Below are 26,648 nucleotides of genomic sequence, written 5' to 3'. Positions count from 1 at the left end.
ATAAGATTTAACAGTGAATCAGAGTTAAGAGCATTACACTAGTTTTGGTTTTCTGTATTAGGATGCCATTTTCATTTTCAGAACTGACCATTTAAAATACAATTTTCAAATGCGTACATGTGAAGGTCTCTACATGTGAAGGTGACACATCAGATTCATGAACGCACACAAGGGCTTCACTCTGTAAAGATGTTGTGCCTGTGCTTGTACACATTCTTTGTCCCATCAAAGGCTACTACTACACATGACACTGAATGGAAGGAGTCTAAAGTTGGTTTTAGAAAGCATATAAACTTTCTGCCTTCTGGTCTCAAAGTTACCTTGAAGCAAGTGTAGCTTATTCCAATTTTGCCTTTCTAAGCCTTCAGAGAGCCTGAATATGGCGCTCTGCGATGTGCCAGCTGCTCTATAACCTTATCACTGAGCTTTGTCCTCTCAATTGCCATATCAAAGTTGTTATTTCAGCATTAAATGTGCAATTATTGGTAACTGAAATAGGCAGAAAGGAAGCAAGAGACAGGAAAAAAGGCTGAAGGAAAGTGGTAGGAATTTATTTGAAAATAGGAGAAGGTAGACGACCTCCCCCCCAAAAAAAGTGAGAAAAGGTCTTAAGACAGAGAACTGGGGGCTATGGAGATGGGAAACAAAACGCGGAAACAGCAAAAGTCCTAAAGCTTTGAAGGTTTTCACTTTGTGCATTACTGAATGTGAAAACACAGGGACACCAGAGAGACAGATTTCAACTTTGGTCAGTAGGAGTTCTTCTGTAGATTAAACCGGAACTAAAAATAGCATCCTGATTCTGTGGCATAGCCCAGCAGATTGAAACTGATGTGTCTCCTTGCCTACCATCTAAACCAAGAACTGTGGAATTTTACCTTTTTGAGACTAATGTCCTCCACCTTGACATACGTTCACAAGACAGTCTTTTCTCCAGCTTCCTCATTTTTCCTTGATCAGGCAGAATGAAAAAAGCCGAAGCACCTCCTTTGTAATCCATTTGCACCACAGTGGAAGAGAGCTGTTCATCATAGCCGTGCTTGAACAGGCCCATCCCAAACATCATCGGGACTTCAACAGCCTTGTTCCCATCCACAAAGAATTTGCTCTTTTTAGTGTATTTTGGATCGAAAGGTTTTTCCCATTCAGCTTGAAATACAAGAGACAGAGTTACAGGATATTTTGAGGACATGAAACCACAGGACATATCACCATAGGACATATTCACAGATGACAGGAACTGGTACAGCTGGATCAGCTTCAAAGATAAAACAGTTTGCAATAAGCACTTGATCCTACTGAATACCCTGAATAATTCAATAGCAACACACAGTAAGTAGAGTGTGATGTAAAAAAACTCCCTCAGATCTTACAGCAGGCTGCAATATCCTTCATTTAGATGAGACACCAAGAGTTCTAGTATGCAATTTTCCCCCATGACAACAGTTTTAAGAAGCCTATAAAGACCTCACATGATGCAGCCTTTAAAGAACAGCTCAGAAGAAGAAAGTTTCTCTCCTTTCCTTATTGCCACACCAAAAAATACTTGTGAAGGGTGACATGAGGGATGAATTCTCCAAAGAAATGAAGGGATTCAGGTTACTTGCAGAGAGAAGGGTTTTATATGCCACTTTAGCTGATGGCCAATAAAGTCATGAAGAACTTAATTCTACCAGACTTCTGGGTTAAAAAGCAAAACAAAACAACAAAACCAGAAACCTTTTGTACTGTCATGCTCACAGTATTAAATTTCCAAAGGCTCCTCACTTAGTCATAGTGAAAGAAAATGTCTACATTGAAACTCTGAAAGATTCTTGTCCTCAGCAGAGAGGAATTGCTAAGCCAAATTCCAGCTACCCACCTCATCTATTTCAGAGGCTGAGTAGATTTTTAAAAAGAGGAAAAGTTGGGGGGGAGGGTTGTTTTGTTTTGTTGTTTGGTTGTTGTTTTTCTTTTGTTTGGTTGGTTTTTTTTAAGAAAGAGGTGTTGCTCTGTAGTAAATTTTGCCTTCTAGAATAAATCTCATTTTTATGAAATTTAGTGGGCAAAAGTAGAGTCACAATGCTACATAAAATAAGTACCATCAAGAAAAACATGAAACAAGATGCAACGCCTTTTGACTTCTGATTTCTATTTGAACAATGATTACTAGGTAGCTTGGTACAAATGAAATAATCATCATCTGCTGTTTCCACCATCTGTGAAATAGACATAAACAGCACTTATTTAGTATTTGGAAAGAGTAAAATGACACTTAGTGCACGTCTTGAGCTCTGAAAATATAAACTGACAACTGTCAATACTCTGAAAATGGGAAAAGTTGCTAATTTTATGTTTCTTCATTAACAGTGACTTCTTCTATCATCAGATATATAGCAGGCAGGACTTCTGCCTTGATATGCTTAACGAAAAAAAAAGCAGAATGAATCACAGAAACATGAATGACACAAGTCCTGAAACACTCAAACAACCTTTATCTACTCAACTCAGGGAAAACACCCACTGATTTCAGAAAGAGTTTTGCTTGATTAAAAACTGAGTAGGATGTTAGGATTTAACACATAGATTAGATAGAGATGATATTCACTAATCCTTTCCTCCTGTTTCAGAGGAACTCTTATTCCTATGCTCTCCTCTCTCTTAGGATGCTGCCTTCGAGGGATGGCATCTTTCTCAAATGCTTCACAGCATCTAAGTGGAAAAATGAACCTTGAAGTACGATACTTTGTGGTGACCAGCTCGGCTAGGGCATGATGAGGGACTGGCGTACTGTAGTGGAATCATGTGCCCACTGGCTGTAAGCCAGGAAAATATTGCCAGACTTTTGTCCTTAGGGAAGGACTTCTACACTACGCTACACCACAAAAAAAGGTGGGGGGGAGAGTCACCAGCACTGGGCAAGGAAGGCTGTCATGCACAGAGAATAGACAAGAGCCTAGAAGTATAGACTGGTTATAGAGGTACCCGAGCTTTAGAGATCCTCTCCAGATTAATCCCAGCCTCCAGATCAATTAGCATTAACCTACTCTCAGTTTCAAGACAAAAATTCTTATTGTTGCTATTAATGCTATTCTTTAATCTATTTTCTTTAAAATTGAAGAGCTAAACCTGAATCTCCACCATCTTTGGAGGAGCTGGGAAATCATTTCAGCTATAAGAACAAACATCTAATTTTAAACAAAACTTATTTTTAGAACATGTAAAAGTTATCTGTAACACACCGTGATCTTTAATACAGGGTTTCTCAGGCTTTTGTTCCCCTTGTGCTACTAAAACTATTGTTCCTTCTCCAAACACCTTTCAGTAAAAGAAAAATCAACAGGTTTTTTGCCTGTTTTGAAAGATGTACCTGATGTTAAATAAAAGCCTATCTTGAAAACATTATTTGAGACAAACAAGTATGTATTAAAGAGAATTAAGAAACATCAATCATCTGTATTCCAAACAGCTCCATTTAGACGTCGCCAGATCTTCAGAGATTAACAGAAAGAGCAGAGACACAAAATGAAAAGCAAAACAAAACAAAAACATGGTTTTGAATAACTTTCAGGGGAAGCCTCATATTGGGGAGGAGAGTGGAAGCATCCAGGTTAATAGTTTTAAAAGAATAGCATTTCTTTTTAAAAAAATAGCATTTCTAATATGTCTCCTCCATTTCAATTAAAAAGCTTAATGATATTTTATCAGATAGATTACAGAATGTTATTTTTCTGAGTATACTTGCTCTGTTTTCAGAATAGGATAAAATGAGTAACAGAGAGAAAGTCTGAAAGAAGACACAGTATTTGTTATTAGACCACTGATTGAGCCTTACAGCCTTGCTCCTCTTCTTCTCATTAGATCAGCAGTCTGAAAAGCTCTGGGAAGATCTGTAGACTGTATCTAAGCAGACTGCACAAGTTAATTAAGAAAAACAAGCTTATTGTCATTAGGCTTGTATTTGATACTGATGGGTCCACCTCTTCACTGGAAAATATTAGAATCTGCAAATCAAAAAAAAAAAGGTTGAAAACCTATGCCTCTAGACACATCAGGACTACAGCCATACTATCCGTTTAAAAAAAAAAAAAAAGAAAGGAGAACGTGAGTGTGAAACTAAAGGTACTGTTACATGTTTAGCTTTGGATACATGAGCATCTCAGTAACAACAGAACTATGGAGTAAACACATTCTCTTTTAGGTAAGATGCTAAGTTTTACTTTAACAGTGTTCTTTGAATTTAACTCTGAACTTGCTAAACAAAAAAATAGCTAAAGTGGGTTTCAAATTAATTCCTAGCCAACAAAGCATTTAAGAAAGTGTTTAAATCACACTAGATTGTATAGGACTAGATGCTTTACTGAATAGAGATGCCTTCGTCAAAGTGTATTTCACTTAATCTTCAGCAGGAAAGAAATGTATATATTAAAAATATAGGAAAATTTGCCATAAATTTTGCTAGGAGGTATCATCAGTGTCAAGCAGAACATAATTTCCATTATCTTTGTTTATAATCAAGTGTAAGTGAGGACCAAAAGGAAAATAAGATATGAGTCCCATCTGCAAAACCATAGTCCAAGACTGACCTGAGAAAATAATGTATGAAGTAGGAGAATATGATATGTATATCTTACCGTTAAAATAAATATAGCTAATAAGGAGAATTTCAGTAAGTGGATCAAGGTTATTTATGAGGTCCTTGATTTTCCCATTGGTTCTTTCTGCTACATATTCGTTGATCTTTATCTGGGCTTGATCAGCCCTCTTGAAGTTCATAGGATAAGCTTCTCCTTCATAGAAGTTTCTGAGATTACTTAAAAATTTATCTTGTGGCTTCAGTCGGTCAAGCACAAACAGGACATTTCCCATATTCAGCTGTAACCCCTTATTCTTTCTGTTTACCATTTGCATGAGTTGACGATAACCTTCATGTATTTCATTTTCAGAAATCTCATTTGGGTTAAAGCTAAGGACCCTAAGAATCTGTGTCAGAGTGTCTGATCTGGCACCCAGAGTCAGCATTGCAAAGGCAGTAGAGATGCTCAAAGGAGAGAAGAAAATATTCCCACTGTTTTCATGAGAAGAAATCTCTTTGTAGAAACAACATGCGAACCGACAAACACTGTTCCCTACAGTCTGCTGTGGCATGTTTCGGTTTTCTTGGCCTCTTTGATTTTGGTTTCTCACACCTTGGTGATTAGGCTCACAGCAATAACTGTTGGAATGAATCCCAACAATTAAAAGACACAGGAAAAACAACATCTTCATGTTTCTGTGGTTCTGCAAAAGAAGAAAATAAAAATGACATTTGGCTTACAAATTTTTTTACCTTGTGCTTAGCAATAAATCAATCCCTTCACTGCACAGAGCTGGCTTGGTACCAGTGATTCCAAGCCATCTGAATTCAGGGATACCCGCTTTCTATTTCAAGGAAGCAGACTCTGGAAAATTACTCAACCTACTGAAGAAGTTATGAAAGAATAAAATTTAAAGTTAAAGAGGGATGAAGCAATACCAAATACACCCTCATTAAGGTTAGGTTACAACTCCTTTGAAACTGTTTTGTTTCCAGTGTTCTGGTTTTGATGTGGCTTTAAGTGATAAAAAACTGTAAGTCAAAAGTACACGTATAAGAGAGCAGAAGGGAACCAGTCAAAGCTAGTCAGTTAAATTTAGCAAGTGAAAATTCAAAGCAGAAGAAAGGCACAATATTCCTCCATTGTGAGAATTAAAATACACATTTATGCATGGGCTGCACGTAAACATATAGGCAGGCATCATAGAGAAAGTAAATGCACTTGTTAATGAGGAAGTGATGAACATTTACAGTGATTCCATAAAGCCTGGAACAATTGAGCACCATTTTTAAAAAAACCCCCACACTTTCACATAACTAACAAAAGAGAGAAATATGCTTTGAGCATTTAAGAATTTATCAAGACCCTGGAAATAGTGTTGCTTATTAAGAAAGGGAAAATGAGTGTGTACATAGAACAGCAAATGGAAACAAGCGTGCCCGCTGCATGCAAAGGCATGTCCAGCTTCACTTAAAAATATTAAAAAAAAAAGAAAGAGGAAACTCTAGAACAATCATGCTGCTTATCATCAGAAAGATAGCAAAGGGTGATTTTGTCAGAGAAGGCTGAAATGGTAAAATGTGAAGATGAATGAGTGAATTCTGGAGGAACAACGATATAAATATCGTTGTTCCTCCAGAACAGGAAAGCCTTTTCTAGAGCATCATGGAAACTTTTAATATGGCTATACTCTTAACTCTAGAAATTAATACTGTACCACACTTGTTTCAACAACTTTTGTCAACAGACAGAAGGAAGCAAAGATGTGGAATATCTGGAAATCCAGAACATCCTGCTGTGGTATATGATCACTCTACCAACAGAATCTTTTATAAAGTACTCTCTAAAGGAAAAGGTAAGGATTTTCAAAGGGGAAAAATATCTTAGGTTTCTGATTTGCAATGAGAAATTGTATTCAGACTCTCATGCCTTGTAAAATGATTGAATCCTTATCAGCTCCTACCATGACCCCACATTTCTGTTCTCCACTTTCCAGCATGTTGGTTCTCCAAAATTTAGTGAACTCAGAATGATGATCTCTGCTTTAATAATATATGCTATAAATATTCCTTAATTCACACCCTTTGAATATCATGGTTATAGTAATACTACTATTGTTAGGAAGGGCCTGAGCCCCATGACAAACCACTTTCAGACAGTTCACTTTCATATCTAGAACACATTTAAATCTGAGCTCTTTGATTTGTTTGTGACTTGCTCCACTATCACTCTTACTCTAATTCTTTTAGCCTTTACCTCTATCCAGTTTCCTTTTTTTCCAAACTCTCTAGAAGCTTTCAAGATAAACTCTTAAGTTCCCAGTTCCATTTCATTTCATGCCCTACATTTGTTATTATCATCCATTTACATCATTTAACTCACTAAAACATTTAGAGATGCAGTTTTCCTAAAGAGAGTTATACTATACAAATATGCCTATCTCACAGAGGACTTATCTTTTTTATTAAAAAAAACCCAAACAACCCACAACAAAAATGTAATAAAACAATACAAAAATCCTTAAATTGCAACTTAAATATGAACATGGTCATTTCTCAATTGATTATTCAGAAACTGTTGTCCTGCATAAAACATTTGACAATTTTTCCACAGAAAAAACAATGCATTACTTACGGTACAGTCAAAAGGGTCCTGTTGTATTCACCAGGTCTGCACAGGTCCTTGCTCAGTTGTTTGTGCTGCTGAACACAAAGCAGGGTATCCTCTAGTAAAGGTTAAGATCATCTAAGGGCTGTGACTCACACATTATAATTTTAGAGATTAGGTAGTGCAAACAATGTTGAAACTAGTTTTACTGGACACCTAACTTTGCTGAATATATGTTTCACACGTGACTTTTTATTATTCATGACAATCTGATCGCCCTGGTTAGGTTCAAACCAATTTTTCTCAAACTGAACCTACTGTTTCTTAATATCAAACATTCATACACATCTCAGTTGCCCAAATCTACTATTTTATGAACAAGAGAGTCATCAGAAGTAGTAACTACAGAGAAATAGCTTGAACATAATTTCCAGTGATTATAGCATTGCTGCCGCTAAGGCAAGAGGACAAGGCTTGATGCACTGGGACAATCTGAATTTTTGTGACCTAGCCTGCTTGTCTCCTGCATATCCATGCCTGGGCTTGACTGTCTCCAGGTGAAGCCAGTGATGATTCTAATGGGTGCAGGTCTTAAAACACTGTTTTGCTACATTAGCAAATGCTGCTGTAAATGTGCCTGACTATCCACTCCCACACAGGGAATCCGCTGGCAGCAAGAACTCTGATAGCGACTCCTGGGCCACTTGCATGGCCCTGCGCCCGGGGAAGAAGGAATGCGGCTGGGATGCCATCGCACGCAGGTGATCCCTGTTACAAGCATGGCCTGGGGACAGGGGGCGGAAGCCTAGGAACAAGGGTGTTAAATAGAGCAAGTCTTTAGACCAGCTTACTATCTTGTGATCTGGGACATGGGGAGCAGGCCCCTCTGATCATGTGCCAAGTTCAGCTGGGTCATATCAGACAATCTGGTATCCTGTGCTCTGCTCTACTCACTACAATAAACTCCCGTGACTGCTGGGGCAAGCTGGTGGGTGCGGAATGACAGAACTATTGAAGGAAACTCAGGAGACCATGTAGTCCAACGCCTTGCTCAGAGCAGGGTCAGTTACAGCAAGTTGTTCAGGACAGTGTCCAGTTGGGTTTTGACTTACTCCAACAATGAAGACTCCACAGTCTCTCTGAGCAACCTGTTTCAGTGTTTGACGACACTGACACTAAAACAGTTTTTATCTGCATTTAAATGAAATTTCTTTTATTTTAATTTGTGCTTATTACCCCTTGTCCTGTCACTGGATGCCACTGAGAAAAGGCTATCTCTTTCTTTACTCCTCCTCTCAAAAATCAAGTATTCATATACTTTGGTAAGATCCCCACAAGCCTTTTCCTCAGCCTCTCCTCATACATTAGATGCTGCAATCCCTCGATCAGCTTTGTGGCACTTTACTGGAGTCATTCCAGTATGCCCACATCCTTCTTGCACTGGGGAGCCCAGCACTGGATGTGGCACTCCGGATGCGCATACCAGGGATGAGTAGAGAGGAAGGTTCACTTGCCTTGACCTGCTGGTGATACTCTTCTTCATGCAGCTCAAGTTGTTGGCTGCATTTCCTGCAAGAGCTTACTGATGGCTCATGGTCAACTTGATGTCCACTAGGACCCCCAGACCCCCAAGTACAGCACCTCATGTCTCATATCTAAAATTAGGATAATATTTTCTTTAATTTTTCTTCCAAAATGCAAGCATTTTTGGGGAGGGAACAACCCTTACTATACACAAAATGGATGGAATGCTGATCTCAATGCTGTTTCTAAGCACAATTGAAATACTAACCACAACAATAACTCAGCAACATTTTCTGGGAGGCAAAGATGCAACCAGTGAAAGTTGTTGATGATTACGGCCTATCAAGCGACTCAACACATTGCAAAAAACCCCTCTTAAACAAGTTGTTATGAACTAAAGCTTGAGAAATAGAAGGCTTTGAGGCAGTATACTGGACTCACACATCATGTGTTCTTCACGCATGGCGCTCATCTGAAAGAGTACTTGAGATACTATTTTCACTGCTTCTTGTATAAATAAGAGCCAAGAATCTCACTTAGAGCTAACTCTTAATAATGGGCTGCAGTTTTCATGGTATATAAAAACTGATTTCTGATGAAGGAAGGAAGGAAGCCCAATTAAATATAGACGCCATGCTAATGACAAGGTGACAGATGAATGACTAAGCTAGATTTGAACACACCTAGACCACACCTCAGGACACTTGCAGGAGAAAGCCTGCTACTGAACATGGAAAAGCCTGTTCTGTGATTGGAAAGAGCAGACAAAATCAATACAGGATCAATTTATATGAATAATGTGTATCTCTGGACACTAGTATTACAGAAAGTCCAAATTTGTCTTTCACGTCTTTCCAGTGTCAAGCCATGAGAGGAAGAAAGGTAAAGGAAAAGGTTCCTGACCCAACTGCATAATTTCTGTATATGATGAAAAAGCTTCAACAACTATAAACAATCATTTATTTCATAACTATAAGCAGAATACTGACTTACAAATAATTCAGCCAATTCAATTCAGGCAATGTTCAGTTTTGAAGATTGGGATATTCCAGAGTAACGTTGCATGTGTTGAAGATATGATATGGACAGTGAACAGGAAATTCCCTTATCTACACTGGGGATTTTTCTAAAAGTTCCCATGGCTCTTAACACAGGTAGCACTAAATTGTTTGTATGCGCTTAAGCCCCAGCTGGCAAAATTTAGTGCAAATACATCTGCTTTGAGCAAAGAGGTTGAAAGAGGTTTGCTTATGCAAGGTTCATCTCTTTGCTATATCCAGTAACCACTGGTGGCATGACTAGGGAATTCTACTGCATAAACAAGGCCCCAGAGCCTCTCCTTAGCCTGTGCTAACCACAGATACCAGGTGTGTATATACCTTCAAAGAGATGGAAGAATCTCTTAATTTGTTGTCCCATTGAAACTAAAGCACTTCCTCATAACCATAATTAAAAAGGGAGGTAACAGGAACTGAAAAACAAATTTATATTAAGTTATACTTTTCTGGAGCTGGCAGTACTTTCTCCTGAAAATGTAATAGGGGAGAGTGTATGTAACCTGTATGGTGTGACCCATCTGACTTAGGACACCTATTTCCCTACAATAACAAAAATACTGTCTTTTATAAATGGTTCAGATCTTGAGGAATTTTTCAAAAATTATTGCTCAGTAGATAAAGCACTATTAAAGATGACCTACAGAGATAGAAAACACTCCAAGGCATCTCCATTTAGTTACGGGACTTTTCACAATCCCTTAGTCCCAGGATTTCCTACCAGTGAATCTATTACACTACACAGCAAGCAGGTTGAAGAATTCACCAAACTCTTGATGACTGGGATAGGTTGAAGTGGGCTGGCATCTCCAGAAAACATACAGCTATATGTTTTCTGGTCCCAAAATTATGTGAAGCATTTCTCCACCCGGGAGCATCATCCTGACAGCATCATTTGGGCTAGAGTCTCAGCAGCATGCAGTGTTTGAGTCCAATCAAATAGATTTGCCTATATTAAGCTCCCTTAAAAAAATTGTAGGGAAACAAACCCCAAACAATTGACAAACAAACACCCCCCAAAGGCTGAAGTGTTCTCTTCCTTCAGTGTCTCATTTCCAAAGATCTTTCTCAGTCTCTCAATCTCTCTTTCATCAGTCAATGGAACAGACAGCATCCCACATGTATGTCCCCAGCATCCTGGTCAATGATTCCCTTAACTTTCAATCTCCTTCTTCTTCAGAGCCTCCAAATTCAAAGTCGCCCTTTGCCTACATTCACTCTTCAAAGACCTGTGCTAGTCACAAGCAAATAAACACAATTTACTCTTCAACATTTCCTAGATACACTTAGTGATACCTTACGTATCACTGGAAATGCATGACTGTATGTAAAGACATGCAACTCTCTTGTAACACCACTCCAAGCATTTCTTGAATTAGGTCACTATTCCCAAAGCCAGCAGTGTTTTGTCAGAAATGAGAACACCTTTCAGGAAAAGGGCAGAAGTACCTGTGGCTTGGCAGCTTTTCTCCCTGCCCCCCAGCTCCCCACCTCTCTTTCCCTGGAGAGGAGGTAGGGAAGGATCGATCCCACCCAACTTCTCCTGACATCCCTTCTTCTGCAGAGGATTCAACAGAGCTGTACAGTATTCCTGAGTCCACTCTCCCCTTTTGGCAGTTCTTGCTTTTCTAGCCAGAAGTAAGGGTGCCAGGAAAGTCAGAAGCCAAATCTCACTCCCTCACACACAGCCCTCCCCTGAAATCCAGTGTCCTTCCAGCCCTCTCTTCTCATGCCCCTTTAAATCCCTCACCCCATACCACCACAAGCTCTCCAGCACCAACACCATTCCAGTTACCACCTCCTCAGATGACTCACCGCTAGGTCCCCTTTGGCTCCACTGACACCTTTTCCCCTCACCTCCAGCATCTCCTTTAGCTTCAATGTTACGCAAAGGGAAGAGGGAGAGGTGAGGAAAAGAAGTAGGTAGCACTTTGCCTCAAGAAAGCTGAAGAACCATCATAGTGAAAAACCAGTATTAGTACTGCTCATGGCTTCTCCTCAAAGCCAGGGAATTGTTTCTCCCATAAAATTAGCTCCCTTCCTCCTCAGCACGTCCTTCAGTTAAATATGACTTTCCTGCTACAAAAGAAAGATCCTTTCCTTTTTCTCTTTCCAAGCTGTCTGTGAATCATTGTCCCATACTTCGTAATTTTTGCAATTTTAATGGCTTGCCCTTGCAAATTTTCTTTGATTTGCCTTTGGTGAAATTTTACAGCTTTTAAGTTTCTGTCTGCTGAGAAAATCTGCATAATACTCTTTTCCTCTTAGTTTCAACAATCTCATTGTCCCAGAACACTAACAGCTTGATAGCAGACACCAGGGTTACTGGCTTTCTACTGTCAGTCCTTATCACCAGCTCTTGACATTTTAAATAAATGAGGAGGCAAAAACACTACAGTGAAGAAAATCCCCCTATATTCAAAATGAGATTCACAGCTGACCACAAAGAGAAAATTCTCAACATTAAATTAATAAACTATACACAGACAATCATCCCAAGAATATCTTGATTCTTTTTTCTTACTTCCTCTCTCTAGATTTGATTTCTGTTGCAAATGGCTTTCTCAAAATAAACAAAACTAAAGAATTTTTTGTCCTGCACAGAGTCAGACTAGCGGTAACCCCAAACTATAGTACCCTGCATGACACTATCAACATGCACCTGAAAAAAAAAGTGTTCACTCAGTCACCAGACTCTAGTACATTTTTCATCAATAAATCTCAAGGCACTTTGTATCATCAAAGAAACATCAACAGCCATTTCGTCAAGAACATGCAGACAGCAGCTTACTCTGTCAGCACAAAGAACAGAAACCAGGGAAGAGGATGACAGTCATCATGAGAGATCCTTTTTTTTTTTTTTTTTTTAATTGGACAAGATCAATTTCTGATGCATTTGGTTAAATGCCGAGTTATCTGAATACTGTTGAGTACCAATTACCTAAATACTCTGGAAACAGGTGTAAGAATTTAGTTACCAACTATTGTTCATTCGGTATATTTGAAGTTGTTTGATCCATAAGCAGTTCTCATGGGGGTGGAGAGAGGGGAAACATGACAGATTAACCTAAACTGCAGCATACTACTTTCTCAAACTACTTCTGCTAGACATGCGGTGAGACCTCAGAGATTACAAACTGAGGAGGGCAAGTAAGAAGCTGTGTCTCAGAAAGCAAGAAATACTGTAGGACTGAAACATGGAAAGGAGACTTTTCACTGTGGGATCAAAGGGAAAATAAAACTAAGAAAAGAGCTGTGAGAAAGTAGGGCTGAAAAGCAAAGTTTTCCATTTAGGGAGCTAGCCCTAGAGATTGCTATGCTGTGCAACAGACTCCTTGGTGGTCCCAGAACTGAAAGCAAGGCAATTGAGGCAGTGACTGCTGTTCAGGCTGCTAGTCATCAGGCTAATTATGCTGATGTGGCTGTGCTACTGTTTAAATGTGACAATTGACCTCTGCACAGCATGTTGCTTGCCATATACTCATGCCAGCTTATTCAGAACAAACTTAGGTGTCTAGCATGACATCACATTGCACAAATTGAACACAAACACCAATCCTCTCATCCAAAAAAATCCTTCTGAATGGAGTTCAACACATAGAAAAGCTCAGATTCTGAACGGACTGAGAATTCTGAGTTCTGAATGGACTGAGAATTAGCCCTAGGTAGCAGTTCCAACATTGCCCTCAGGGAAGTTGTGTGGTCCAGAATTAATCTTGTAGACAGTATCTTGCATGCTCCATCTCAGACATGCATGGGAATACAGAGTACTACCAAAATGGGAACTCCAATTAGAAAGACATCCTGTATCAGGGTGCCACACTGCATGACTCCACTGCTTCTGATACCTGACCTAGCTCATCCAGGGCTCCCTTAGATATCTCTGCAAACAGCTGCTTTGCACAGAGTAGACATACGCTGAGAAAGTAAGCAAATATGGCAAGACTAGCTCATGATGCCTCCTGTAACAACCAGCCCAAGGCAATACAGATGTTATAATATGAAAAAAGAAGCAAAAATGCAATTGATTATACAACTTTGGAAGAATTTACAAGCCACAGCAGTTGTATAGCATAGTGAGGTCCTTGTCCTTTCTGACTATTAATTCAAATGAATTTTTCATAGAAGCGCTAGGCAACATTGCACCAGGAGATGAATTACTAGCAAGTAGAAAACAGAGAGGTCATTGCTCATTGTAAATTGGATCCTGGTGCACAGACCCATGTGATGTTAAAAACTCTGAAATTGCAACTACAGAAAATCTTTGGGTAGTGGAAATCACACAAATGAAATTCAAAGTTTGCAACAACAAGCTGATGCACACTAAGGAAATGTGTGAATTAGAGGTATGGATAAATAAATGGAGTGTACTTCTTCCTGAAACCAGGATCTGTAAATATATATTATACCCTTGCTTTCCAGTCTTAGGGCAATGATCTCTCTGGAAAGGGAAATGAGACAAAACAACTGCAAAAAAATCTTGAGCATGTGTCCTTGAGCAAAGCATTCCCTGGGAATACAGATTAGAACTGAGAGGTGACCTCTCAGTGGGACATATTTGAACTTAAATGAACATACTTCTTAGCAGGGCACACTTCACACCTCAGCAAGAAGCAATTTCTTCCCTTCTGGAATGTTGCAGATGAAGATTTATTCACACTGGTTGGAAAAATAATATCTATTTTTTTTCAATGACTCCTGTGAAATAGCCTTAGGGTGAAATATTACAGCTGCACACGTGGTTGTTCTACCGGTCCATTGCACCAACCCATTGTTCAGGAGATACGCTGTTTCCAGCTACACTATTGCAACTATTTGCAGTTGTATTCAAAAGGCTGAACTCCCATTATCTCAACTCTGACAGGCTGAAAAGTTAAATTGTGATCTGGACTTTGCACTGTTTAGCAACAAGCAAACAAATGAGCAAAATAGGATTTGTTATGTGCTGATATTTAATTTAGCAGAAAACAATCAATCTGAATGCCTTTAATGTCTTTAAGCTACAGCCAAGGGAATTGTAGGCCTGCACAACTCTAAGGAAATAAAATTGTTTATTTAGGATTCTGGGTGTGTCCATCACTTCATGATCATGATGAAAATCACACTTATAAAAGAAATTAATGATCATAATAAGCATATGTTCAGTGATCTATGGAGATCATCATCCAAGGACAGACATATATGCTAAGAATTAAACAACACTTCCAAATTCTGAAAGACAGACAAAGGAGGAGATTGCTGCTCTTCCTGAAAAGGCTTCTGTTAGGCAATGTTGACAATTACCCAAAGAAAATGAGCTCTAGGACAATAAACAACAGGAACCAATAGTAATGATATTGAAAGAGGGAGCTACATGTCCAGAAGGCAAAGGACCTCAGAGATGTACTGAACTTGGTTAGTCAGCATAACTAGTAAACTGGTTCTGGGTGACTGGAACTGTTTGCAACATCATTACATGGCTAATATGTCCGAGGTGGGGAGAAAAGGTCTAGTGATGAAAATCATACCTATAATGGTTTAACTCAGTGGACACAGAAAGGCGTCTCACTGAAGAAGCAGTGTGAGTTACAACTGTGGCACTAAATGAAAAGGGAATGGCCTTCACCATAATTGCCATGTAACACACACTAGATGGTGTATGCCCCAAATGATTCAGCTCAATTGTTCCACAAGTGCTTTTTTTTTTTTTTTTTTTTTTTTTTTTTTTTTGGCAGCAATCTATGAAAATCTTCAAAAGCTAAATATGCCTTTAAACCTGTTTGGAAGGAGACAGATCATAACTGCATCGACACTGGGCATGGGAAAGCTGGTTGACTTAGGATGTTCTGTAGAGCCATGATGGCAGATCAGCGGCACAGCACAAATGTTGTGCTTCCCACTTCACTGCTGGCCGGAGGATTCAGTATCCTTACTCTAGGCACATCCATTCCTCCGCAAACAGGATGTCCTATTTTGGATCCCGCATGCATCATGCATAGGCACCACCTCATCATGCTGGGCACTTTTCTTTGTCACATCCTCTATCTGCCAAGCATGTGCCTGAGCAGCCCAGCAAGAGGTCTCTCTGACGGAGTGGCATTTGGGACAAACCCTCTTTCCACAGAAAAGACTAACACATGTGGATACCAGAAATGTGAATCTGCTAGGAAAAATTCGAAAGCATCACGAGGTGAGAGACATACCTTCTAGAGAAAGAAAACAAAAAGAAAATCAAGTGACTTTGTTTTCTTCAGGCCATAACAAGACCGAAACCTCCCACAGACACGTGTCCTTCTACCTCTTCAATTCAATGTACAAGCCAGTCATTGAAGAATGTATATATTATAGATCTATGTATGTATGTATTTTAAAAGTTGCTTAATAATGGGCTGTGGCATGAAAGGAAGGAAAAAACCAACAGTTGCTCAACAGCTGTTAAATGAAGAGACACTCCGCAACAGCTAAAGGAGGAGCTTTGGCAAATGCAGGATAGAAATAATACAAAGGAACTCACATTTTGGACTTGTCTGGTGGTGGCTGCTGCTTCCTGGAGAGGGCCTCATCCAAGCAAGCTACTGACAACAGGAGCCCTCCTCCCTGATTTCAGCAGGGTCTGGATCAAGTCCCTGCTGCAGCGCCTGCTGCGCTCCACTTCCCGACCGTCTGCAGGGCAAACTGCCGACTCACAAATGGTTCACACAATGGCAAAATGCTGTTGAGACTTTACGTTTTGCCTCAGCTGTTCACAGCCTGGCGCAATCTCAAGACAGTATCTCTGAACCCCTGCAAGATTGCAGCAGCCTAGTTTCTGACGGACAAAAGATGGGGCCTAATCCAAACCCAAGTGAAGTCAGCAGAGAAAACACCAAATGTTGCTGCTTTTTCAAGGCTTTTCAAAGCAATCAAGCTTCAATCTCTTGGAGTTTCCTTCGTATATCACAAGCTTTGTTTACAATTTTGCCCATTGCAATAGTTTCCTGAACCTACGGGAACCAGAACAGGTTACTGCAAGATAAGAAAGGCTGGGAGTTTGTTGGCACCAGATTCTCTCTGATATGTCCCTGTATGAATGCTCAAATCTTGCAGTAAAAATGCACTAATCTACTTTTCTTTCATGTAGGAGCAGGTTACCTTTCATTTACTGCAGGGTAACAGTGGTCACTCAAGCAAATATACATAGGATAGCGTCCAACAAGGTGGCTCTCATCCTCCAGTGCAAACAATATGACACAGGAAAAAAGCAGACAGCAGCTTTTGTTGTGAGATCAGTTCCAGGATTACTGGCTTAGTTTTTACCTGTTCCTTGAGAAAGTGGGCCACATATTACACATAAAAAGGTATGGCAGTGCTATTTTTCACATCAAGTCATGATTAATTTATATTTCTAAATAACTCTGAGCATTAAAAGACACATTTCTTCACTCCTGCCAGTTTCAAGGTACTTATCTGATGGGTTTGGAAGCTTAATGGGATTCCCTTCATAGCTCTTCTAAAAATACCATTCCAATTTTTGCACTTTTCTAAAAGAAAACCTGTGCTTGCCAAAGTACACATTCTCCAGAGAGAGCAACCATTGTCAGCAGTCTCTGCAGTTTGGCTCAACATGATAAACGTTGATGTGAAGGCATAAGGTAATATTTTCATAAATGCCATAATGTTTTCAGAGCCGATGTCCCATTTTCAAAAGTGAATGAAGTTCCAACGAGTCAGATTTTCAAAGGAATTTAGCATACAAAGAAATCTGAGTTTTCATCAGCATATACAATTGCTTGTAACCAATTTGAGCACTTTAGAAGCAAAGGGCAGTTATTTTTATGTGCATGAACATTTTCAAAAATCCATTCCTTGAAAGCTACAGTTCCAATGCTTTAAGGAATTGGATTCTCAAATATTGAAATATTTTTATTGAGATTTTGCTGTATCTTTCAGAAGTAAAGGAGAACAAAGGAACAAAAAGAGAAAGGAAATCTGAAATTACAAATACAGTTCCAGTAATTAGGTACCCACAGAGCATAAGGTTTAATAATTAAGCCATAGATACAGATATTTCAGCACTAATAACTATAGGTGTGGATGTAATTGGATTTCTTTTACTATGTTATACAATTTCAGCTCTCCTGCTTGACAAACCAAACAACATTGGACAAGTAGTATAAAAACATTTTAAGTGAAGACAAAGTGGAACCACTGAAAAGATGAGTGGCAGCAAGTTAGAGTGAATAACAGAACAATAAGGAAAAAGTTAGAAGGGGAGACAAAGAGGAGACAAGGGGCTTCTGAAAACGAGGTTAAATATGTCAGCCACACTTCATATAGTCAGTTTTATATCTCTACAAAATAACATCAAACTGTTCATAGTCCTGTTAATTTCTTTTAAAAAAGCAGAACTTTGTAAAAGGAGATAAAAGATCACTCTTTGGTTTAGAGGCAGAAGTCCCTCCAAATCTCTCATTAATGCATGAAGTATAATACATTCTTTGTCTTCTTGCAGTAACTGAATAAATCAATGTCTCTAACTTAGGTGTATTAAAACATTTCAGTAAAAAGTCAACATAAAATACTGTTTGGCTAAAAATCTCTTCCGAAAATACTCCTGGTGGACATTTCACCCCACAAAGGAGTTTCACAATAGCAAATGCACTACTTTACACACAAATACAAATACACTTTGCCTCTTACTAAGATGATACTGAGTATTGGGTTGCAAGTAATATACTTCTAAGCTCCCTTACTGTTTGTGTACAACCTTTTGCTATCGTAAATGTATACCACACAAACAAGTTGCTAAGTGATAACACAGATTGTGAAATTATGGTACGTTAGCAGCAACTGCTTGGATGCCCATGTAATCTTACCCCCACTGAGTGTAATGCAGTTTGCACCTCAACGGATGGGTGGCAAAGGCCTTACATGTACCATAAAGAGAAGCCATTGGGTGGAGTAGGTAACATGCTGTAAATCCACACCCCAACTTGCCTCATGGTAATTTGTCCATGCAGGTGTCCCTTGGGTTGCCTGGAGATGGATATTCTTTCCCTCTTCAAAGAAAACAAGGAAACTGTGCCTGATGAAAGACAAAGTGAAATGGTTATAGAAAGTGCAAGATACTTCACTGTTGCAAATAACTGAAAAGTTAGAAGCCATATGTGAAAATTTAGCTCTAAGCAGCAAGTTATTTGGAACAATATATTATCTTCCGTTCTGTTAAAATTGAAAACTGCTTTTAAATTCTTCTAATAGAAATCCAGAGTCTGGTTTTCCAAAGTAAATGTTTGATTTTGAAATCTTTCTGAACTCAGTCCCTAGCATGAAAAAGAGCTGAGATGTGCAAGAACTGTGGTACTAACCCCTCCAAAAATAAAACATGGTTATACCCTGAATGACCTAGCACTACCCTCTGTAGTAAACTCAGTTTATGATTCTGGAACTCTGTTAACTAGGAAAACTATGTAATTTTTCATTTTTCTTATGCTTTGTACATATATTTTATCATGTAAATGAGCCAAAGACAAAACTCTGAGAGGGTATTTTTTAATTTGCTTGGGATTTGGGATTTTGTTTTTCTTTTTATGAAACTTCATGAATCTAAAAAAGGCTCTATTTTTCAAACACAGCTGTATTTTTAAGTGAAGCATTACAAAATCAACAGTGTCATAAACAAAAATTAGCATGTTTATCAGCATATATGTTAATTTATCTGTATACTAAACCACTTTGCAGTTGAACTTACTCACAGATATGTTTTGTTGACACAACTTTTATTCAGTTGATATTTAAAACTGATATTTCAGTTCTGAAAGCATTACTCTCTTTCCCATTAAAGACCAAAATCCTGTGGCCAGACTTTTGACAATGTGCAGTTCCTCTTTAGATAGCTTTACCCTTGAGACAGCAACTACCACAGCTAAGTAAGTGTTGCAGGAATCATCTCAAATGCTAAAGGATATTTTTAAGTAGAAAAGAGAGTAGAATCACCAAGTAGAAAACCAAATGCTTTTGGGATGATGTGTTACTACGTTTTATCCACTCTTCTTACTCAATATATATCTCAGATCAAAGACATACCCTGTAGAGTATTACACCAATTAGAAGCTAACAGGAGAAGGAGTCAGGGATATAAAAAAAAAAAAAAAGTAATAAAGAGCAGAGAGGGATTAGCAGAAAAGTAAAAGAGTGTTTATTGGAATGCCTGAATTTTCCAGCCCACACAGTCTTAAACTGGCTGACTAACTACATCATTGCCTTCACTTGCTAACTTGACTTTTTTTCCATGTGGATTAGTTTTGTATGTTCCAAGAACTCTCTCTTTTTGAACCGGAATTTTGTGGCTTGAAAAACAAACAAACATCTGGTCATTCAGGAAACTTCATGATGCAACAACGCTCAACACAATAAACCCTTTGAACTACATGGAGATCCGTAGTATGGAAGGCCAAAGAGAACAAAACCTGCCATGACCTCAACAAAGCTACAATCATCTGCTTTGTGTCAATACAAGGGCATAAAGCAACAAGCACAGAGCCAAGTTCAAGCTCTACAGTTAGACAGGCAATCCCTACGTACAGATGAAGGGCTCAGCTCTAACTCCCTCCTCATGCAGGAGTGACAGACACACCCACATCAATGACTGGAGAGAGATTTACTTAAGTGAGGCATGCAGGGCCAGTACAGCAGGATAGGCACAACAGCACAGTATGCATCCCGCCAGACAAAACTCCATAGCTATTTGAAGAAGTTCCTATTAAACTCTTGCTTCATTCTCAGTACCACCCTGAAGGAAGGAATGTGTTTATGGCACAAGTTAACAGGTCTGCCCACACCCTTGTCATGGGGGAAGGCACAGCCCAAGGAACATGAAAAGAGGTCAAGCCGCAAGATAAAGCCCACAACAGAAACAAATGGCAAAAATACATGCCAATATCAACTTCAAAGCAGATAAAGCAATGTAAGGCACAAACAACATCAGGCCCAAAGATATCATCTGATGCAGCAAATACCCATAACTTGCCTGCTGGCATTATGGTAACAGCGGAAGTATGTTACATGCTTCCTAACACGCAGAGGAACGCAGGACTGCACGGTTCTCACAAGCGATAACTCCAGACCAATAGGACTCTGGTGGAGACCGATGTATATCTGGAGAGACGGGGTGCTACTCCGAAAGCACAGAAAGCAAGACTTCAGGTCAGTTCGTAACAAGCAAACAGCTGGGGAAGCAGTACTCCCTCTTCCTGTATGCTCCAATCTCCACCTGCTTTTATAGCATGGTCTTTCCCGATCTCCATCATATACTTCCTCATCACTTCCCTTTTACCATGCGTAACTTCTCACTCTCCCTCAGATTATTCCCTCACATGAGCTTGCTTTGACCACTCCCATTATAAAAACATCCCACTCTGAGCCAACTTGTTTCATCAGTATCACTCCATCTTCTTTTCATTCTGAAGCTCTTTGAACACAACCTTTATAGTTTCTACCTGGGGCTTCTCTCCTTGTGCGGTTCCTTTCCTTTGCAACTGAAGCTGTTTTTACCAGAATATTTAATAATACTCCTGTAGCCAAGAGGTACATCAGTAACCTGTGATTTATGGGAAAGCGGAGGGGAATCTGTGTACAACTTATACATTCTAGTTTATGTTATACAGTTGTTATGAAACTCTTGAATCATGGAAGGCCTCATTATATGGAGAATCCACCATTTGTTTACAAAGGCTGCATCACATCCCTCCCAGACAAAGCACAATAATGGGTTGTTATAACTTTAATGATAACCTATTCAAAGAGCTCTGGCACAATTAGTTCAATGAAGTCTAAAGAAACCAGCTGAATAACTATTCTGCGTGAAATGCAGAGCAGAACAAAGGAAACCAGGCCTTCAAGGAAGGAAATCAGAATCAGAGGCTGGATAGAATGACATTAATAATGAACAGGAAACTTGAGCAGGAGTGATGGGTTCTGTGTAGCTGCAGGAACTCAGCCCTAAATTAATACAAACTAAACAAAACGTGAGGGACAGGACATCCAAAGGCTTGAGGGCAAAAGATAGTCTTGTTCTCTTGCGATTTCTGTGATTTCTTCTGGTTCTTTTTCTGACCTCCTTAATTATGCCTTCAGTATGTCTCTCAAAGATGACATTCTGCAACAAAGTCTAGCTGAACATCTGCTTTTGGGCTACTCACCAAACTGATAGCTGGTCTTTGGCCAAACGAATCCTTGAGGAATCTATCAACGCGTCACCCTTCAGTTTTGGGTCTTCAGGCAAACTTGTGCAATGCAGGTCATCCCCAGAGTTCATTAGCCTGTCCCAAATGTACATGCCTTTAAAATTCTACTGTGACTTAAGGATACCATTTTCCAAACTCTGAGCGGTTGTACAAGCATTTGCGTTTACTGTTGAACTCCAAAGGCACAAGATAAACAGGAGAGAAGTGTTTTACTGAGCTCTTCCACATCATTACTTTGCTTAACAGGCAAAAGCCAGAGGTTACAAATTCTAAGAAAAACTTCCTAAATATAATGCCTCTTCTGATAAATCTTGCTTTCTTTGGGAAACCCAGAGAGTCCATCTGTGCTCAGCAAAGCTGATTCATGCTTCTGCAGTGGGCACCTGAGCAGTTCCTCCCCTAGTCAGAACTTGTGAAAAAACAAAGCAAGCAAACAGCTCCATTTTTTTCTTAAATTCTTTTTTATTCATATTATCCTTGAATTTGCTTTCTCTTAAGAATATGCAACTGACATTTTGTAAGATCAAATGCAACTCACTATTCTGTCTCTAACTACGATCAGCACTGGTTCTTTAGGGATACAATATAAGAATGAGTTGACGCTTCCCTCCCGCCTTGTGGTAATCAGTATTTTAGGGATTTCCTGAGAGAGAGGTTGTCTCCAGAGTTCACTAGCCCTTGACAGAAGAAAAGCATATGATTTTTTTCAGTTTCTGAACCCATCTATGCTTTTGGCATCCTGTCACAAGGAGTTTCAGTATTTAATTCTGTGCTGCATGAAGAACTATTTCCTTTTGCTTGTTGTAAACCTGGCACCTAGTAATTTACTTGGGCTCCCCTCAGTTCTTGCAGTAGAGAAAATACAAAGGGAAAGAGATTCTGAGAAAATTGGGTTGAGTAGAAGGAATGGGATGGCTTTCAAATTACACTCCTGCCTGACCTCCCACCTACTCAAATCTTCCCCTTCCTCCTGTAAGATGCTCTACATGACAGACCTGAACCATGAAAGACGTTGTCCATACTTCTTTACTCATAACAGCTGAAAGAAATTGAATGTCTTTATTGAGAGATTCTGTCACATAATTTTTAGAAGTTCAAGTAGAGTATGTCAACTAGATCTATTAATCTGTGAAACATGACTCACTTATAAATAAACTGGTTCTTTTACCACACATCATAATCATTTCTATGATGTCCACTAATTTTATCCTTTATTATATTTCCTAATAACTTGCTTGGTATAAAATTTGTACTTGGTGGTGCTTACTTCCCTGGATCCTCCCCTACCCAAAACCTTTTAAAGAAGACTAGAATCATATTTGGATGAAGGCGTGGTGATGTTCCCATTTATTTTCCCTATTTGTTCTACAACATCTTCCAGATGACTCAGTGTTCTAAAATCTTTTCCTACAGCATGTTTAAGTAAATTTGTTTTCAGGAAGATTGCTCTCTTGAGAAACCAATTATCCTTCAGAAGATCTGTTTCACTGTACAGGACGTGTGTTAACATTAACTCTGTGTAACCATCCTCTGTGTTTGTGCCATCACCCTTAAGAACCTCAGCCCCATGGGAATCTAGGGAAATCACAGGAAGATCCTGATCACCACTAGGCTAAAAATCAAGCTTGTAATCTCAGATATAAACACAGATAGTTCACGATGTAAAGAAAATACCTTATCTTGAAGAACGTGTCTGAGACCTTATACTATCACCCTTCTAATTTCTGATGGGGATTTTACAGAATACTGGCTTTGGTTTTCCTTCTCCTCTGTGCCTCATCCTGGGATATTTCATCCACACACAAAGGCAGTTACACTAGTACTGAATGTCAGGTTTGGCCCTTTTAGCAACGCTGAAATCTTATCCTGTCTCTCTGTCATCTCTTCATTGCCTAGACTCCACGTCGAGCTCAGTGCAGCAAAATAAAAACTTAAATACTCCCCAAAAGGAATTTTCACTACTGCCTACAATGCACATATCAGAGTGGAGGTAGCTATAGTCTAAATGTCTGCACAGCCATGAGGGCATGACGCTACTAGGAAACATGGAAGCACACACCACACCAGCTAAAATTAACACAGAGATTAAAACTGCCCTCGTCTTTCCTCCCAGGAAATATGTGCCCGGTGTTCCAGTTCAACCCACCAGGCAGCTAAAGCAACCACACTGCTGTTTGCTCACTCCCCAACCTCCCATTGGATGTGGAAAAGAATCAAAAAAGAAAAAAAAAGGTAAAACTCATTTTCAAAAATGTCACACTGACCTTCCCCATGCATATCTTCACTCTCTCTTCCTTTTAATTATATCAAATATGAACTCTTTATCTTCTTTTCAGAGCCTTTTCCAGTCTTTCTACTCCCTAAATCTCTCATTCAGTGTCAAAGGACAACTCTTGCCCCTTATGTCCCTCCCCATCATTCCTATAGAACATTTTCAAACAAGCACCATCTTGACACTAATGTTTTGAGGGAGTTCCCTGTAATTATTGACACGGCCATTTAATTGTTCTTTTTAAAATCTTTCTTATACTTTCCTTTGTTATGGTGCTTCTATGGTAGAGAAGAGCCATTACGCTGTTCATATGGTGGCAATGTTCGTTCAGTGAGAACACTGCAAATCACGCTAATCAGCAGGGTCTCATTGCTGCCACTGCTGCTCATCAGCCTGCCTACGTTCATCTTTCCTCTCTTGTCTAATTAAACTTCAGGTTCCTAGGCACAGTCTTTTGTGTGTGTGTATTTGTGATTAGCAAAGTCAAAACCACAACAGTGATGAGATACCACTACACAGTACAAGACGCAAGGCCTGAGGAGCAACTAATTTGAGCAAGTATGCTAAATACATATGGCACAAGAACCATGTCTGATTTCACTGAAGATAGAAAGGGAAATTACTGATACCAATATTGCAAGATGGCATCCTTAAACACTCGAAAGCAGCAACAACATCCAGATGAGCAAGCATCTTTGTGATTCATTCCTACCTGCCTGTTGATAAAGAATATTACAGGCAGCTATTGTGATTATCACCTTCTCCGCCAACGTTGGTAAGAATTTCATCCTCACTGAGGCTTGAGAGTGAGCGAAGGACAGTCAAAGGAAACATGAACGTGACAAGTTCTTACACTGCTGCAGTGGACCACCAAAAGGACCTGACTCCTGTGCACTTTCACCTCCTGTGTGGTTTGCTAAATATTTTGTTGTTTCCTATATTGCATTTTTACTGTTTTCCACACTGTACACATAGATGGGATGTTGTCATACCCTCGTTCAACACAGTACTATTTGCTCAGTTAGATCTTTCCTACAGCCTCATGTTTTCCATGCTATTAAAGAAAGTAAACTGAGAGAAGGAACAAGAAGTACACAAGGCAAAGCGTGTTTGCTACATGGTCTTATTACGTTGAGCTTCACTGTTGTATTCCTTTCAGTTCTTATTTTTCTAATTCACTGTGGCACCTGCCTAAAATTAGATTACAAATTCACTGGGTCAGGTATTTTTCACCTCTTTTGCCAAGTGCTTTGTGCAAATTCTATGCAAATGGTAAACATCAATCATCACCATAATACTAATAAATGCAAATTAAATGTTGCTCCAGGAGCTATTCCCTCAGAATAGTACGTCAGCATTTATGCAGGACTTCCTCCACCCCCCAGACTGCAAATACATTAGTTAATTAAGTGAGGCTGAATGACAATGCCATAATTAGCCAAGCCCAGGCTCCTCTTAACAGTGATGGGGCTACCAACATAAAGAAGGTATTCATGATTCCAAGAAAGTACCCATTGCTATTTCACTAGGTGGAATCAAAATATTGTTTATGCACGGAATGATTGGTCTTATGACAGCACCAAGTCCATACAGAATTGTAAGGAACAGGGGAAAAGAACAGAAAGAGCTTGCATCTTCACTCAGCAGCTGCAACCACTACATGTGATCTGTAGAAACAGTGTCTGAACAAAACTGGAAGGTTCAATTGTTTTAGCCTTTCATAAATGTAGGGACAACACACAGGGATCTACAGAACAACTACTGTATGTAGTACACATTGTATGGATATAGACTTACAGTCATTAAGGAACCATACATCATTCAGGATATACACTGACCCTACTGTGTGCTTGGAAACTTTCAGAAAACAGGTGAGTTGTTCCCACTGTGTTAACTGCAGACTGCTGATGACCACCTATGCCAGAGAAGTCCTTTCTTTCTCATGTACCTTTTCTTTTAGGCAGTTAGAGGCTAAACAAACAACAAGCTGATGAGTCTAATCACTTTTAAGAAAGCAGGCTCTTTACTTACAAAGCTGATTGCATCAAATCAGCTATATATAGCTGATTGGGCTATATCAAATAGAAATTAAACTAATCATCTACTTAGAGCACCACACTTTCCAGAAGCAATATACTCCATGACAAGAATTTGTATTGTCTACTGACACTATGCTACCTCCTGAAGTGCCAATCGTAAGTGGGACATAACATCTACAAATAAGGAATACTGCAAAAGTTCAGAGACAATAGGAGTGATTCATTCCAATTTCTCAGCAATCCAAAATGATACAGCTTGCATTAGTGAACAACATTGTTGTTGGTCATGCTGTCATCACTTTATATGCTGTGCTCATATTCGGTATATGCATGATTACACAGGTGCCAAGGAAGGTCATGCTACTATACTGCAAAAAAGGGTTTCCTCTCCA

General features: G+C 39.3%; 1 protein-coding gene across 2 annotated transcripts in view; it reads right to left on the bottom strand.

Annotated features, from left to right (window-relative positions):
- The window catches only part of LOC104636522 (alpha-1-antiproteinase F), a 73,319-nt gene that overhangs the window by 4,894 nt on the left and 41,777 nt on the right, over positions 1-26,648 (bottom strand). The window contains exons 1-3 of one of the 2 annotated variants that reach the window (XM_075753057.1): positions 16,236-16,542; positions 4,614-5,259; positions 879-1,149 (exon numbers count right to left, since the gene is read on the bottom strand). In XM_075753057.1, the coding sequence (XP_075609172.1) occupies positions 879-1,149; positions 4,614-5,247 (905 nt within the window). In that variant the 5' untranslated portion in view covers positions 5,248-5,259; positions 16,236-16,542. Of the gene's footprint in view, positions 1-878; positions 1,150-4,613; positions 5,260-16,235; positions 16,543-26,648 lie in introns of those variants that run through there. The other variant, XM_075753058.1, reaches the window with a different exon arrangement.

The sequence above is a fragment of the Balearica regulorum genome, chromosome 5 (genome assembly GCF_011004875.1).
Source record: "Balearica regulorum gibbericeps isolate bBalReg1 chromosome 5, bBalReg1.pri, whole genome shotgun sequence".
Taxonomy (NCBI): Eukaryota; Metazoa; Chordata; class Aves; order Gruiformes; family Gruidae; genus Balearica; species Balearica regulorum.
The sequence above is the reverse complement of the archived record's forward strand: the minus strand, read 5'-3'. Positions and strand labels throughout refer to the sequence as shown.